At 38.0% G+C, this 14,496-nt stretch overlaps 1 protein-coding gene across 2 annotated transcripts; it reads left to right on the forward strand.

The window, feature by feature from the left end:
* Positions 1 to 228: 228 nt before the first annotated feature.
* LOC145133712 (protein TIC 20-I, chloroplastic-like) lies at positions 229 to 3,537 on the forward strand. 2 transcript variants are annotated; one of them, XM_079068671.1, is made up of 3 exons: positions 229 to 380; positions 955 to 1,158; positions 2,622 to 3,537. In XM_079068671.1, the coding sequence occupies exons 2-3, from the start codon at positions 984 to 986 to the stop codon at positions 3,287 to 3,289; spliced, it is 843 nt and encodes a 280-aa protein (XP_078924797.1). In that variant the 5' UTR covers positions 229 to 380; positions 955 to 983; the 3' UTR covers positions 3,290 to 3,537. The 2 variants fall into 2 exon arrangements, with proteins under 2 accessions (XP_078924797.1, XP_078924798.1); XM_079068672.1 differs by having other exon boundaries at positions 232 to 397.
* Positions 3,538 to 14,496: the final 10,959 nt, after the last annotated feature.

Below are 14,496 nucleotides of genomic sequence, written 5' to 3' on the forward strand. Positions count from 1 at the left end.
CACCAAAAAAAAATGTTTAAATTTAGACCATTAGTATAAGTGCAATTTTTTTTAGACCCTAACCATAGAAAATATAAACCAATGGAACATTTTTGCAATTTTATCTATTTAACAAATTGGTGACCCTTTTGTGATCCATTTTCGGTCATTCTAGTGTTAATTCCGTTACATATCACCGTTAACTAATGTTATCCCGACCCAAATTTACAGGGTGCTTTCCGTAAATACTCGGAAATGCCTGACGATAAAACTGCTCCGGTGCATTATCCTCTCTATGTAAAACCCTCAGCCCTACTCGGAGACGAGGCCGTGCACCATCGTTCGTGATCGCAGTCGCCCATCAATCAATTGTTGTTGCCGCTGAAGAAGACATTCAGCTGGTGAATTTCGTTACTTGGTTCGCAGTACTCCATCACTTGTCAATTTGTTTTTAGTTATATTTTAACTATGAGTAGCTCTGCCTAGGAAATTTTCGTGCTCGTTTATGTTTTAGTTGACTCGCGTTCAACGTTTGAATAGGTTACTCAACGAGCAAATATAATCGATGGAAGCAATAATCAAAAATAGTTTTGTTAAATCCTTCACGCTAAAGCGTCCATCTATTTGCCTATTTGGTTGTCTTTGAACTTTCATACTTCATATTTTAGCTCATTTTGGGAAACAAGATATGAGCTATGAGCCCTAAAATATTTGTTACATTCTACGTTGTAGCAGTTACTGAATTCAATAGTCATTGCAGTTTGCAAAATTTAATAAAATAACAACACTTTTTGCAATACAAAGTTGCAATGTAGCCCTTTAGTCGGAATTGAATCTAAGTGATCTTCCAATACTGTAGCTTCTAATGTGTCTATGCAAATGAATATGGGGTAGGTTAATGTGATCTTCTCTAGCTTTTGTTACTTACTTACTCCTAATGTGAACTTGGAACATACATTGTTGTTTTTTGTATAGGTCTGGACTCTGGACCAAGGTCTCTCAATATGATTTTAAATGGTCACTCCCTATATGGGGGGCAGTGGACGAACTACAAGGCATGTAAGACCAAACCATTGAAGTCAATGTCTGAATGTGTTCTGCATCCATATACACTCTCAATTTCTAGGGTTAGAAGTTCTTTGAGATCTCATCAGGCGACAGGATTTTTCTGTTTGCAAGGTTTGTGCGTTCTCAAGCTACTTTAATTTGTCTTTAAAGTTTGAATGAATGCCTCCATGTTTGTTATATCAGACTAATTAGATCATAATGAGAGTTCCCAGATTAATAGTCACTTGCGGAATCAAGGCTAAGAATTATCAAGAACACACAATACACAATGAATTAGTGTTGAACAGGGCCCTAATGCTTGATTATCACACAGAGTTTACCAGACAGGTTTACATTGAGTGCTTGTAATGAGAATATGTGCACGATGTCAATAAGAGTTCACAATTTATAGGACATGTCAGCCATGTTGGTTAAGCCCTAACAAATAAGAAAGTAACATGTGTACTATACAGTTACATTTCATGAAAACTTTAAGAGTTTGGTCTTCCAGAGACATCATCTTCAGAGTTGCATTTTCCAGATTCCTTCAGAAATCAATCTCTCTTCTGGAAAACTGTACTTCTGGAAAACTGTACTTCTGGAAAGAGTTGGACATTTCCAACATTCTTCAGATTTAATGCATGATTGCTTTATGATCTTAAACTGATTAGAGATGGTGTTTTATTCACAAAGAAAACTGGGACATTTACGTGGGAGTTGAACTCTAGGTTTCACACACAATTTGCTTCTGTTTTCTTTTTATATTTCTTTGGATGCTTGGAGTTATCATAAAGTCTCTCCTTATTTATGTTCATGATCATGTACTTTTGAGTAAAATGAAACCACAAAAGTAAAGACTCTTTTTTGTTAAGGTTAAATGTAAGAAATATCAACATAGTACATCTTGCTATCATTTCATTTGTACTTCCAACATTTTTTTCTTAATGAGGTGGTTTACTTTGAAAAATTACCCCAATTATAACAGTGCACTTTCAATTTTTTTCTTATTAGGACATTGTACTTATAAAATTTTAAAAAATTTTGATACGTGAATGGAATTGTTATAATTTCAGTAGATTTTTTAAAGTAGAATGTTGTGACAAGGAGAAATGAAAGTAGATTGCTGTAATAAACAAATGAATAAAATATGTTGCTAATTCTTGCATTTAACCCTTTTGTTTTATGTTTGAAATCATGTAGTTTTAAGTAGTCTATGATACAGTTTGGACTGAATCTTGGAAACAAAAATTAGCTTTCAAGTGGCTAGAACACTCCTAGAGATTGACTCTCACTGTATAGGTCAAAAGATGATGACCAACTCCACCCAAACTTGTATATAAGCTAAACCTAACTAGGAGAGTTACGAAATTGCCCCCTCACCAAATCTTTTATTACATAACTACTACTTATTGAGTTATTTCCCTTAGGGCTAAGTAAGAACTAAGAAGTGTAACGGTCTAATGGCATGCCAAGATCATGTATGTTTATGTTTGAGTAATATACTGACTGAAGCCCATACCCATACCTCTGAATCGTTTTTTGTAAGTTTCTTTTCTTCTCCTCTAATCCTTTTTTGTCATTTTTTTTTTTAACAGCGGGAGGCACTCCGTTTGTTCATCTGTCAGCCGCATCATCTGGTGGAGATGTAAGCCACCTGACACCTAAAAAAACAGCAACCAACTTATCTCCAAAAGGAAAAGGAAAAGGAAAAGGAAAACGCTACTCGAGCATATCTCCAAAAGCATCAAAGGACACGACACCGTTGAGCTACAAATTCCCCCCAATGGAAAAAAAACCAAAATGGTACTGGAGATCCTTAGCATGCCTGCCTTACCTGATGCCGCTCCACGAAACATGGATGTATGCAGAAACCGCGTATCACCTTCACCCTTTCCTCGAAGATTTCGAGTTCCTAACTTACCCTTTTCTGAGCGCCCTCGGGGGTCTACCCAGCTGGTTCTTGATCGCGTATTTCATAATCGCGTATCTGGCGATTGTTAGAAGAAAAGAGTGGCCCCACTTTATCCGGTTTCATGTGGTGTCGGGGATGCTGTTGGAGATCGCCCTTCAGGTGACTGGAACCATATGGCGGTGGTTGCCTACCGCCTGGTATTGGGGTAAGATTGGGATGCATTTTTGGACCGCATTCGCGTTTGCTTTCCTGTTTACGGTTTTGGAGTGTGTTCGCTGTGCTCTTGCTGGAATGTATGCTGATGTCCCCTTTGTGTCTGATGCCGCTTATATCCAAATCCCTTATGAATAACCTAAGCTGCATGTTGTTTATTATTCTTCTCTCTCTCTCTCTCTCTCTCTCTCTCTCTCTCTCTCTCTCTCTCTCTTTTTGGTCGCAGATTGTGCTATGTTACATTACATCCATCCATCCTTGTATCTCTTTGTTTATGTAATCCTCTTTTTTCATTTACGAATCTTTTCTCTTTTGGATAAATGATGTTTAACAGATATTTTAGAAAATGGAAGGAAAAAGTATGGTGGAAAGCGTCTTTTTTCCTATTAAGTTGTCATTTTCTATTAACTCAATAAGACACAACATATCACTTACTAGATTTAATGTTGTTTATAAATTCAATATTTTAACTCAATGTTTGACCACTTAATCTTGTGCCCTCCCCTGTTTATTATGACAAAATTATCCCTGGAATATGTAAATTGTGTGGGTGGTCTAACATTCTAACAAGGTATGTTGCTATAATGCAGTAAGAAATGTATTTATATTGCTAGTATGGGTAAAAAATAAAGTACATTGTCTATATTGCTAAAAAGGGTGTAAAGTTTGTTGCTATTTTCAGCAATTTACCCGGGAAATAACATCCTGCAAATAAGTTTGGAAGTTGTACAACTTTTGATTGTGGAGTCCTTGTCTATAAACCAACCAATTGACCTATATAAAGACCGTGTTGTAGGAATTTTCACTTGATTGAAAGTTCTCAAAGTTTGAATTATCATTTTGTTTGGTCTGAGTAAGTATTACTTAAAACGTGATTAATGATGGATTACAGTTGTTTATATGGTGATTAGAGCATCATGGTCATAATATCTGTTTGGTCGCCACTAGAAAGAGCTTTAAGACGCCATCAATGCCAGATTAAATTTCTTTGTATGCTATCAAACTATCAATACCATTGTGTCATACCATATTAAGCATCCCCTATATTGAAAGATTTTGTCCCACCTTTTAGGGTGAGGTGAATCTTGTTTTGATACCATACCAGTCTTATAGTTCAATTCAATGTATGTCGAAGGTAGAACAAGGCCATCATGTATACCATGTGTTATGTAACACACCAAAGGGATTAATATTTTTTTTATATAATGTCGTCACTCATATCAAAGATTGGTGTAACCGGTTACAGCCCAGTCCCTTTTAACCTATTTATGAAAATAAAAAATGAAACACATTAATAGAAATGAAATTGTTTACATAAAACCATGGTTAAGATCTTATGATTTTAAGATCTTACAAACCAAAAACGATCATGATCTCACTAGGATCTATTTGAAGCAAGATCTATAGTGGGATCTTATGATCCCAGCTAAGATCTTAAGATCTTAATACGATTCGATCCCACATCTATAGTTTTATTATATAGTCGAGCTTAAAAAAATATTTTATTTAACTTGAAATCGAGCATTTCAAGTTGCAAAATCCTCATAGACCATCATCACTTCAACACTTCATCTCAAATTAGGCAAGTTACACTCATAACATTCCTTTATGATCTTAAACCTTTAGTTGTAGATCATAATGATCTTGTTTCTTTTTGTAATTAAAAATGTTTTCTTCCAAATCTTTATGGTTTATAGCAACAAAAATTACGATTCATGCTTAAAAAGTTAAAGTTGACTCTAATATTGACGTCTTAATTGACATCAAGTTATAATATACTATACACCTAAGACCTCACAGACAAATTTGAATATAAGTTAATTATGATAGGATCTTCCGATCCCGATCCGATCTTATGATTACGATATTGCAAAACATAAAACGATCATGAGTAAGATCCCGATTTTAACAACCTTGCATAAAACAACTATAAACAATGGGGTTTTTTTGGTCTTTTAACCCATCGGGTTTCAAAAACTAATAAAAGTAACCTATATAGTTAGTTGGGCTTTTTAGGAGTAGGATCAAACGACCCATTGGCCCATATCTTGTCTCGCTTGCTTTGCAGCCTTTGCTGTCTTTCTCCTCTAACCAATGTTTTAAAAACCGGTTTTTTAATTGAACTGGTATGTTATCGGTTTCCGGTTTAACCGGTTCGACCGCTGAGTAAATCGCTTTCTATAATTTTCATATTTTTTTCGTATTTTCATACACATACATACATACACAAATCAAAAATTTGATGTCCACAAGTTCAAACATTAAAATACACATGAAAACAAGTTGTAGATCAATCTAAATATATTAAAATAACTCATAACCATAAGTTTACATCAATCCACGTGCATTAAAAAGAAAATAAAGTCCTAGATGAATATCGCATAAAAAAAACTTCATAACATTTATCATATGTTTTTATTCAGAAATTTTTTTAATAAATGTAAAAACACTACCAAAGTTTATTATGCAAAATGTTTCAATTTCATGTGTTTTTATTTAATTTAACCGGTTCAACCGGATTTTTGTAAAAACCGACCGGTTCAATCCGGTTCAGAAATAGACATAAAACCGGTGATAGTTGAACCGCTTCCTTCCCCGCTTTCCGGTCCAACCGGTTCGACCGGCCGGTTCAAACCGGTTTTTAAAACATTGCCTCTAACACCAATTTTCTAGGTCGGTTCTTGGTCTTTTAGTTTAGGCCATGGTTGGTTCAAACAATTTTCTTAAACATGTGGTGTTAGCACTATTGTCTGATAAATAATTACATTATAACTCGTTAAATAATTTATTATATGACACTATGATGTTCAAATTTTTATATAATAGTTTAGTAGAACATTAATTTTAATAAGTTATTGTAAAAAACGCCTCCATCAAATTTCTTTGAATGGTTGCTAAAGTGAGCATAATAATATAAATTAACAAGTACTGCAGAATGCAGAAAACATAATAATACTTCAAATTCCAAATAAATATTGTAAAATTGCATTTATATATTATAGGGTGCATAGTTCTTCAATCTTTATTCTTGATATTTTAATTCTTTTGGCGAGTTGTTATTGCCGTAACTTTCGTTAACTTGGCTTGGTATTATTTTTTAAAAAAGCTGAATTTTATTATTAATAAAATGCTAAAAAAGAAGCAAAGATAACAAGGAAATTATAGTCAATAAGGTTTTTTAACCAAAAATCCTAATTAAAATTTTGTTTAGGATTCTATGCATCAACTAGTTAAAAGAAAACGACCCAAATTTATCCAACATATTATCATTCCTTTGCTTTTTCTCATCAACATTGCCACTTCCAAGAGCTTTGGCATTGTCATATGCTTCATCACGTGATATTATATCGAGTGTTCTAGTAGACAAAACAATAGACGGTCAATAATCGTATAGTTCATATATCAAAATCCAATTTACATTTTTACAACCGTTGGATGGATCATATGCTGTGATTTTTTTATACTTCTATACATTTTAGGTGAAGCTACATTCGAATATAGCTCACTAATAACACATTTTGTAGAAGACATAGAAGTATATCTACAAAGAGTTTTGTTTATGCTCTGTGTATAATCTGACTTCTTTATGTTTGGACACATGCTTAGACAAACCAACATGTAACACCTCCAATATGAGTAAAAAAGTTTCAAGGATAACTTGAAAACATTTAATCAACTTTAAGGAATAATGCATAAATTAGGTTCCAAAACATAGTTAAACAATTCATGGTTATGGCTTTCAAAATATGAGGGCATTTGGTGCCAAAAAACTACAATTTTTTCTTTGTCAGGTTATTGTCATGTCATTTTTACCACAAATATGTGGTTTCTTTGCCACAAAGTAGGTGTGGTGCCATAAATTTTTAACAATTTAATTTAAATATAAACTCAAAATTTCATTAATTCAAATAAAAAAATACATAGAAGAATTATAAAAAACTTAAAAAATGAAAAACACATTTTTTTAAAAAAAAAAGTTCACAACTAAAATAACTAAAACATACTACATGAAGTCTTCACCTGAGAACTCGTCTTTCGAGTGATCTGGAGGATCTAAATTGAGATCAATGTTTTGAATCCCGTTAATGTGTTCCACCAAGTCCATGCAAAGATTGTGAAATGTTTCAGTGCTATGTATCTCCGCTCTCGTATCCATGTACTCATCGCCACTAATCTCTTTTGGTTGTGTCTCGGGGATGGTTTCATACTCGTCATACGCACATATCGCTCTTCCTTCATCTTCAATAATCATATTATGCAATATGATACATGCATACATGACTTCTTGAAGTTTTCCCTTGTCCGAAAAAATGTTGGTTTTTTGAGTATATACCAATGTTTCTTAAGAGCTCCAAAGGCTCGCTCGACATCCTTCCTAGCTTTCTCTTGAGCCCTCTTGATTTTTTTTTTCCGTCTAGAATCATTTGGACATGAAAATGATTTAACAAACACAAAATACTCAGGATAGATCTCATCAACAAGATAATAATCATCCTTATATGGCGTTTCATGCACTTGAAAAGAAGAATCTAGTGTAGATCTGTCATATATGTTGTTAAATATAAGTGAACGGTTAAGAATGTTGATGTCGTTAATCGAACCGGGGGAACCAAAAATGGCATGCCAGATCCACAGATCATGTAATGCCTATAACATCCCAAAAATTCCAGGATAATTTGTTACTTTTAATTCGTTTTAAAAATCCAATAATCGTATCAAAACAACCGAAAGTGTATCATAGTGAATAATATCAAAGTACAAATCCCAAAATCACATAATGCGGAAAACATGGGCGGATGCGGTGCAATCAAGCCGGTCTCTTCCCTTTTGCGCTGGAAGTACGTGGAAAATAAACTGAAAACCGTAAGCACAAAGCTTAGTGATCTCCCCCAAATTACCCCATACCATACATGCATAATAGTCAAAAATATATTGGGTCTATTTCACCCCTTTCGATATCTTTCAACCGGTATTGGGTCTATTTCACCCCTTTCGGTATCTTTCAACCGGTATTGGATCTATTTCACCCCCTTCGGTATCTTTCAACCGATATTGGGTCTATTTCACCCCTTCGGTATCTTTCAACTGGTACTAGGTCTATTTCACCCCATTCGATATCTTTCAACTGGTATCGGGTCTATTTCATCCCTACATCTAGCATATAATCATAACAGTAAGAGTCATAGAGACAACAAGCATATACAAGCATAACAGGAAATTATCACAAAGACAACAATTAACCTCTAAACATAACTCAGTAGGCTGGAATTGGTGCCTTCGACCCACGAGTATAGTGAAGGAAACTCACCTCTCGATCAATAATCAACTACTGCTGCTCTTACGGTCAACTACACCGGTGCTACTCCACACCTAGATAATCATACAAGGCAAAACTTTAGTCTACCCTTCAAAACCAAGAGTTGACCAAAAGTCAACTCTGATCAAAAGTCAACGCCTAAGGTCAATGGTCAACATTCCCATCAGCTCACCCTCACGTCGTGACCTGTTCTCTGGTCACATCGTGAGAATAGACTCATCCCATCCCCACTCAGCGAGTCGGCTAAGTCACAACTCATCCAACCAGATTCCTCAGATCGGGACAACCTCATTTCTCACGTCATGAGATTCCTATTTCTCACGTCGTGAGACCTGTTCTGACTAACTTTGAGCATTAAGCTCTTAGTCCCTTAAGAAATTCTTTGGGACCTTCCAGAGGACCTTCATCGACCCTAAGGACTATAAAAATCGTAGCTTTTCAGTTATACATGTCCAATGCATGAGTTACATACTAACTAGGTCAAAAGAAAGGTAACAAGATCAAGACTCATGCTTGGAGTCTAAAACCAACACCAAAACTCAGATCCAAGGCCTCATATACAGAAGATGTCTCAATGATCCATAAAGTTGCCAACTTTATGGATCCCATGGATGTTACACAACCCAACCATGCAAATAAAAAGCTCTAAGACCTAGATCTAGCATGCAAGAGGCAAAAAGGTAAGAGCTTTATGACTTGCAGAGGTGCAAAAGCTCAGCAAGACCAAGAGGTAGAAGCTAGATTGCCAAAATGAAGCACCACAAGAGTCCTCTTACACTTCAATGGACCAAAAACCACCAAATAAGCTCTTCAAGGTCACCAACAATGGCCAAAGGTCTCAAGGCGAATCTAGGGTTTTCAGGAGGCTAGAGAGTGAGAGAGGCTGAGGATGGGCAACCCTAACTCTCTCATTCCATTAAATATTCGAAAATTAGGGTTTTGGGTCATCAGGCCTTGCTCACGTCATAAGGCCTCATGCTCACTTCGTGAGATTCAAGAATGCGGGTCAAATGGTCAACGGTCACTCACGTCGTGACCACTATGGCTCACGTCGTGACCCTCCTCTAAAATGTAAGAATTCAATAATTTAAGTACCTTAAGTGTAACACTCCAATTCAGGTATTCCATTATTCACCCTCAAGTATTTCAATTTTGTCAGAAATGGTCCTTCCGTACGCTGGGCGTGTATCTGTGTACGCTTAGCATATGTGTGTGAGGGCATCAGAAATGGTCCTTCCGAATCTCAGCTCCAACCACCTCCTATTCCAACCAAATGACCAATCTCAATTAGAATCCCCAAAATACCCAAAATACCCTTAAGCACAAACTTGGTCAAAGTCAACTGGTCAAACCAACTAGGTCAACTGAGTCAACCTAGCCGAGCCAACCCAACCGAGTCAACTCGACCGAGTCCACCCAGGGCACGTACGCGGGGCATACTCCGGAGGTATGCTGGGCGTACGCAGCTTCACATGTTGACCACCATCGAGGTAGGTGACCTCATACGCGGGGCGTACTCCGAGTAAGCGGGGCGTACCCTCGCAAGTCCCAAACTCCATTAAGAGCTTAATGGCTTAAGCTCTTACATCCATAATTCAGATCCATGGATAAAATCCTCCTAGGAGTCATAAAGTCTCCAACTTTATGACCTAGCATGTCCAATAAGTGCTTAACACAAGGTCTTATTCCATTAAGACCTTCTAAAAGATGCATGGAGCAAAACTAACCATTGAGACTTCATTTTTATGACTTAGGACCCCTCCTAGGGTCTGAAAGGACAACTTAATCGTCAAGAACATGTCATGCTCAATATTTGACATTTTGGGACCAAAAAGCATCACTAAAACACCCATATCTAGATCTACATGATTGAAAGATAAAGTTGCAAGCTTTATACCTTTTTGAGGTTGCCAACAAGCTAGAAATCCAAAATTTACAATGCACTCCACTCCAAGGTCTTCACACCACCTTCTTCTTCTTCCAAAAACCACTATAAACTCTCTTGAAAACTCCAAACTCTGTTGAAAACAGGAGCTTGTGTAACCTTCTGTTTTAATTCTTCAAATGCATTTCCAGCCTCTTTAGTCCAAGAAAACTTCCCGCCCTTCATACATTCCGTCATATGGGAAATAATGGTACTAAAATTTTGAATGAAACACTGGTAGAAGGAGGCCAGCCCATGGAAGCTACGGATATCATGGATCGTAGTGGGTGTAGGCCAGCTCGTAATAGCTTCAACCTTGGAATTATCCATCCAAATCCCATCACCTGAAACTAAGTAGCCAAGAAAGATAACTTCATTAGTTAGGAAATGGCACTTCTTCCCGTTGGCGTATAATTTCTGCTCCCGCAAGACTGCAAACACTTGTCGAAGATGTGACACATGTTGCTCGACACTTTGACTGTAAACTAAAATGTTATCGAAGTAAACAACAAAAAATTGACCTATGAAAGGTTTAAAAACATGGTTCATCAGCCGCATAAAAGTGCTTGGTGCATTTGACAACCCAAAGGGCATCACCAACTACTCGTATAGTTCGTCACGTGTCTTAAAGGCAGTTTTCCACTCGTCCCCAGGTCGCATACGAATCTGATGGTACCCGCTCTGTAAATCAATCTTGGAGAAAATCGTCGACCCGTGCAACTGATCGATTAAATCATTAAAACGCGGAATTGGGAATCGATATTTAATCGTGATTTTATTCACGGCTATACTATCAATACACATGCGAAAGGTACCCCCCTCTTTTGGAACTAGCAAGGCTGGTACGACACACAAACTCATACTCTCTCGTATTAGTCCCTTGTCGAGTAGCTCGCTGACTTGTCGGTGTAACTCCTCAAACTCTTTTGGGTTCATACGGTAGGCGGGCTTGTTTGGAATAGTGGAACCGGGTAAGAAATCAATGCAGTGTTGTATCTCCCTTATAAGAGGTAGACCAGGTGGAATATCCTCAGGGAAGACGTCCCTAAATTCATCGAGTAATTGTTGGATCAGATCTGGAACAAGTTGTCACAACTAAAGCATAAATGGTAGGTTGAGGGATGAGTTTGGTTAACCCAATGAATTCTGTTTTGGAGAGAAACAAGTTGTCACCAGTACTACTATCCCTGGTGTCTAAGGGTGCCAACACTATATTAACTCTATCCTTCTTGAAACTATACGTGTTCAAAAAACCATCGTGTTTGGTCTTTCGGTCATACTGCCAAGGTCTTCCTAATAACACATGGCACGCATCCATGGTTATAACCTCGCACCAGAATTCATCTTCATATTTTTTTCCAATCGAGAACTGAACTAAACAACGTTTATTTACCTTCACAACATTCCCCTTCTTGAGCCACGTTAGTTGGTATGGTTCTGGATGATTTTCCACCTTGAGCCCTAACTTTTACACCATTGTTGTTGCCATCATGTTGTCACAGTTGCCCCCATCAATTATGACACTACAAACCTTGCCTTTTGATGTACATTTGGTGCGAAAAATGTTGTCGTGCAACCAAGAACGATCATCTACTGTTTTCTCTACATCAATGTTTAGGACACGTTGAGTAACTAAAGCATTGCCCTGATCAGCATACACCACCTCGATCTCCTCCCCATCACTTTCATCCTTCCCTTCGGTATCATAAACAGGGTCTGGTTCCCCCACCAAAGTGACCAATTGTTTGTTTGGACATTCCCTCGCCATATGACCCACACCTTGACATTTGAAGCATCGAAGAACACGTGTAGCAGGTGGATTAGATGCAATACTTGTTGTGGTGTCAATTTTAGAGCTGGTTGCCTTGCTTTGTTGTGTCGGTGGTGAACGGGAGGACGACACAAACCTGCTAGCTCCAAGTTTTCCTCTGTTCCTTAACTGTTTTTCAACCTTTAAGGCCAAACGACATACGTCATCATACGTCCAATATTGTTAAAGGTGCACAATATCATCAATATCAGGTTTAAGGGCTCCCAAAAAACGTGCAATAATTTGTTCCTCTTCTTCCTCAACAGAACATCGCATCCTGAGTCGATCGAACTCAGCGATGAAATCTTCAACAAAAGACGCTTTCTGGGCTAAACTATGATAATCTAAGAAGGCTTCTTGACGATGATATACCGGGAGAAACTTTCCCTATAATAGCTTCTTCATCTTCGACAATGTTTCAATTTTTGATTTCTTCTCCTGTTGGTGTTGTCTATTCACGTGTTCCCACCAAAGTGAAGCAGACTTCCTTAGCTTAATGGCTACAAGTTTTACTTTCAATGCGTCGAGAATATCCTTTAAATCAAAGACCCGTTCTACGGTGCTTAACCAATCTATGAAGTCGTTAAGATGTGCTTTCCCATTAAACTCAGGGATCTTGTAATGACCCAAATTTTACAAAGAAAATTTTCATTTTTAATTAATCAACCATTTTCATAAAACATAAGATTCCAATAATCGTTTTCAAAACCATCAACATTACAACATCATTATTTTCAAAACATCAGAGTGTCCCCCAAACCAGATCGGAAAAGAGAGATAGAGTGCACGCCGCATCATCACGCCTTGCCTTTACCCTTGGACTCCGATGTACCTGAAACAAACCCACAAAACGGTAAGCTGAAAGCTTAGTGAGTCCCCCAGAGCATACTCCACACAAACCACATATCATATTAGCTATAAAGCTATCTCTACCACATATCACATGTCAATCAGCCATGAAACTATCTCTACCGTTAGCCACAAAGGCTATCTCTACCATCAGCCATAAAGGCTGTCTCTACCATTAGCCATAAGGCCATCTCTACCATTAGCCATACTGCTATCTCTACCGTTAGCCACAAATGCTATCTCTACCACATATCATGCACAATTACATACCACACCTCTACATAATGATTAAACCAACTATCGCAAAATGGGCCGGCCTTAGACCCATTGGTATGGTGAGAAGACCCACCTCTCACAGGCTGAACCGGCAAACTGTAGCCAGATATATCCCACGCTGCTCCTCCCCAAACTGTCTATAATCAATGAGTAAATAACTCAGCATAATCCCATAAATACCCCCAGGGTCAACCCTGATCAAAGTCAAAGTCTATAGTCAAGGTCAACAGTCCATATTGACCTTGACTCGCCGAGTACAATCACTCACTCATTGGGTTCTTTGCTTAACTCGTCGACTCGCCGAGTCACCCGAGGGACTCGTCGAGTTCCTTGGTGTTTTAGGCCGTAAACCACTAACCGTACACCCCTGACCGCGAACCCTTGGCCGTAAACCTTCTCGACTCGCCGAGTCACCAGAGGGACTTGACGAGTTCTCACGTAATCGGTTCTTTCCAGTGGGATTTTAAGGTTTCAAACTTCAGATCCATATTCTCCTAGTGAAGATATCACGTAAAGTTGCAAACTTTACGTGCATGCATAGCCTCACATGGACATAACACCAAAACTAACCTTTAAACAAGGTTCTTATGCATGGAGAGGGAATGAGATCAATAAAAGATGCAACTTTATGATATTTAGGGCCTAAGAAGGTCCAGATCTGGAACCATATCCTTGTGATAGGTCCAGATCTAAGCTTGCTTCCATTTCCTCAAAGTTAGCCACAACTCTCAATTAGAATTTATGCTTAAGGTAACAGATTCTACCTCAAATCAATGCCCAACACGAACTAGATGCTAGATCTAGTGTGTTTTCCCTTGATACTCCTTCTTCAAGCTTGAAATCCTCCCCAAAATCTCAAGGATAAGCTCCCAATTGATCTTACTTCACTCACAAGAGGGTGTGCGGCCGTAAACGCTCTTCAAAGGTGCTAAGGGAGGCTACTGGGGTGGATAATGACGTTTATATAGGGGGCAAACCCAAAATTTAGGGTTTTCTCTAAACAGCTCGGACTCACCGAGTCGGACGTCGACTCGCCGAGTCGGTCCCGTTCCGCGTTTCATGATCTCACGACCCTACTCGACGAGGTGACCTCCCAACTCGCCGAGTCCATGCATAAATCCTTTCCAACTTAAACCAGGTGTTACAGATCTCTATCTTCATTCCCAAGC

Source organism: Lactuca virosa, chromosome 8, assembly GCF_052849685.1.
Source record: "Lactuca virosa cultivar CGN04683 chromosome 8, Lactuca_virosa_CGN04683_v6, whole genome shotgun sequence".
NCBI classification, from domain to species: domain Eukaryota; kingdom Viridiplantae; phylum Streptophyta; class Magnoliopsida; order Asterales; family Asteraceae; genus Lactuca; species Lactuca virosa.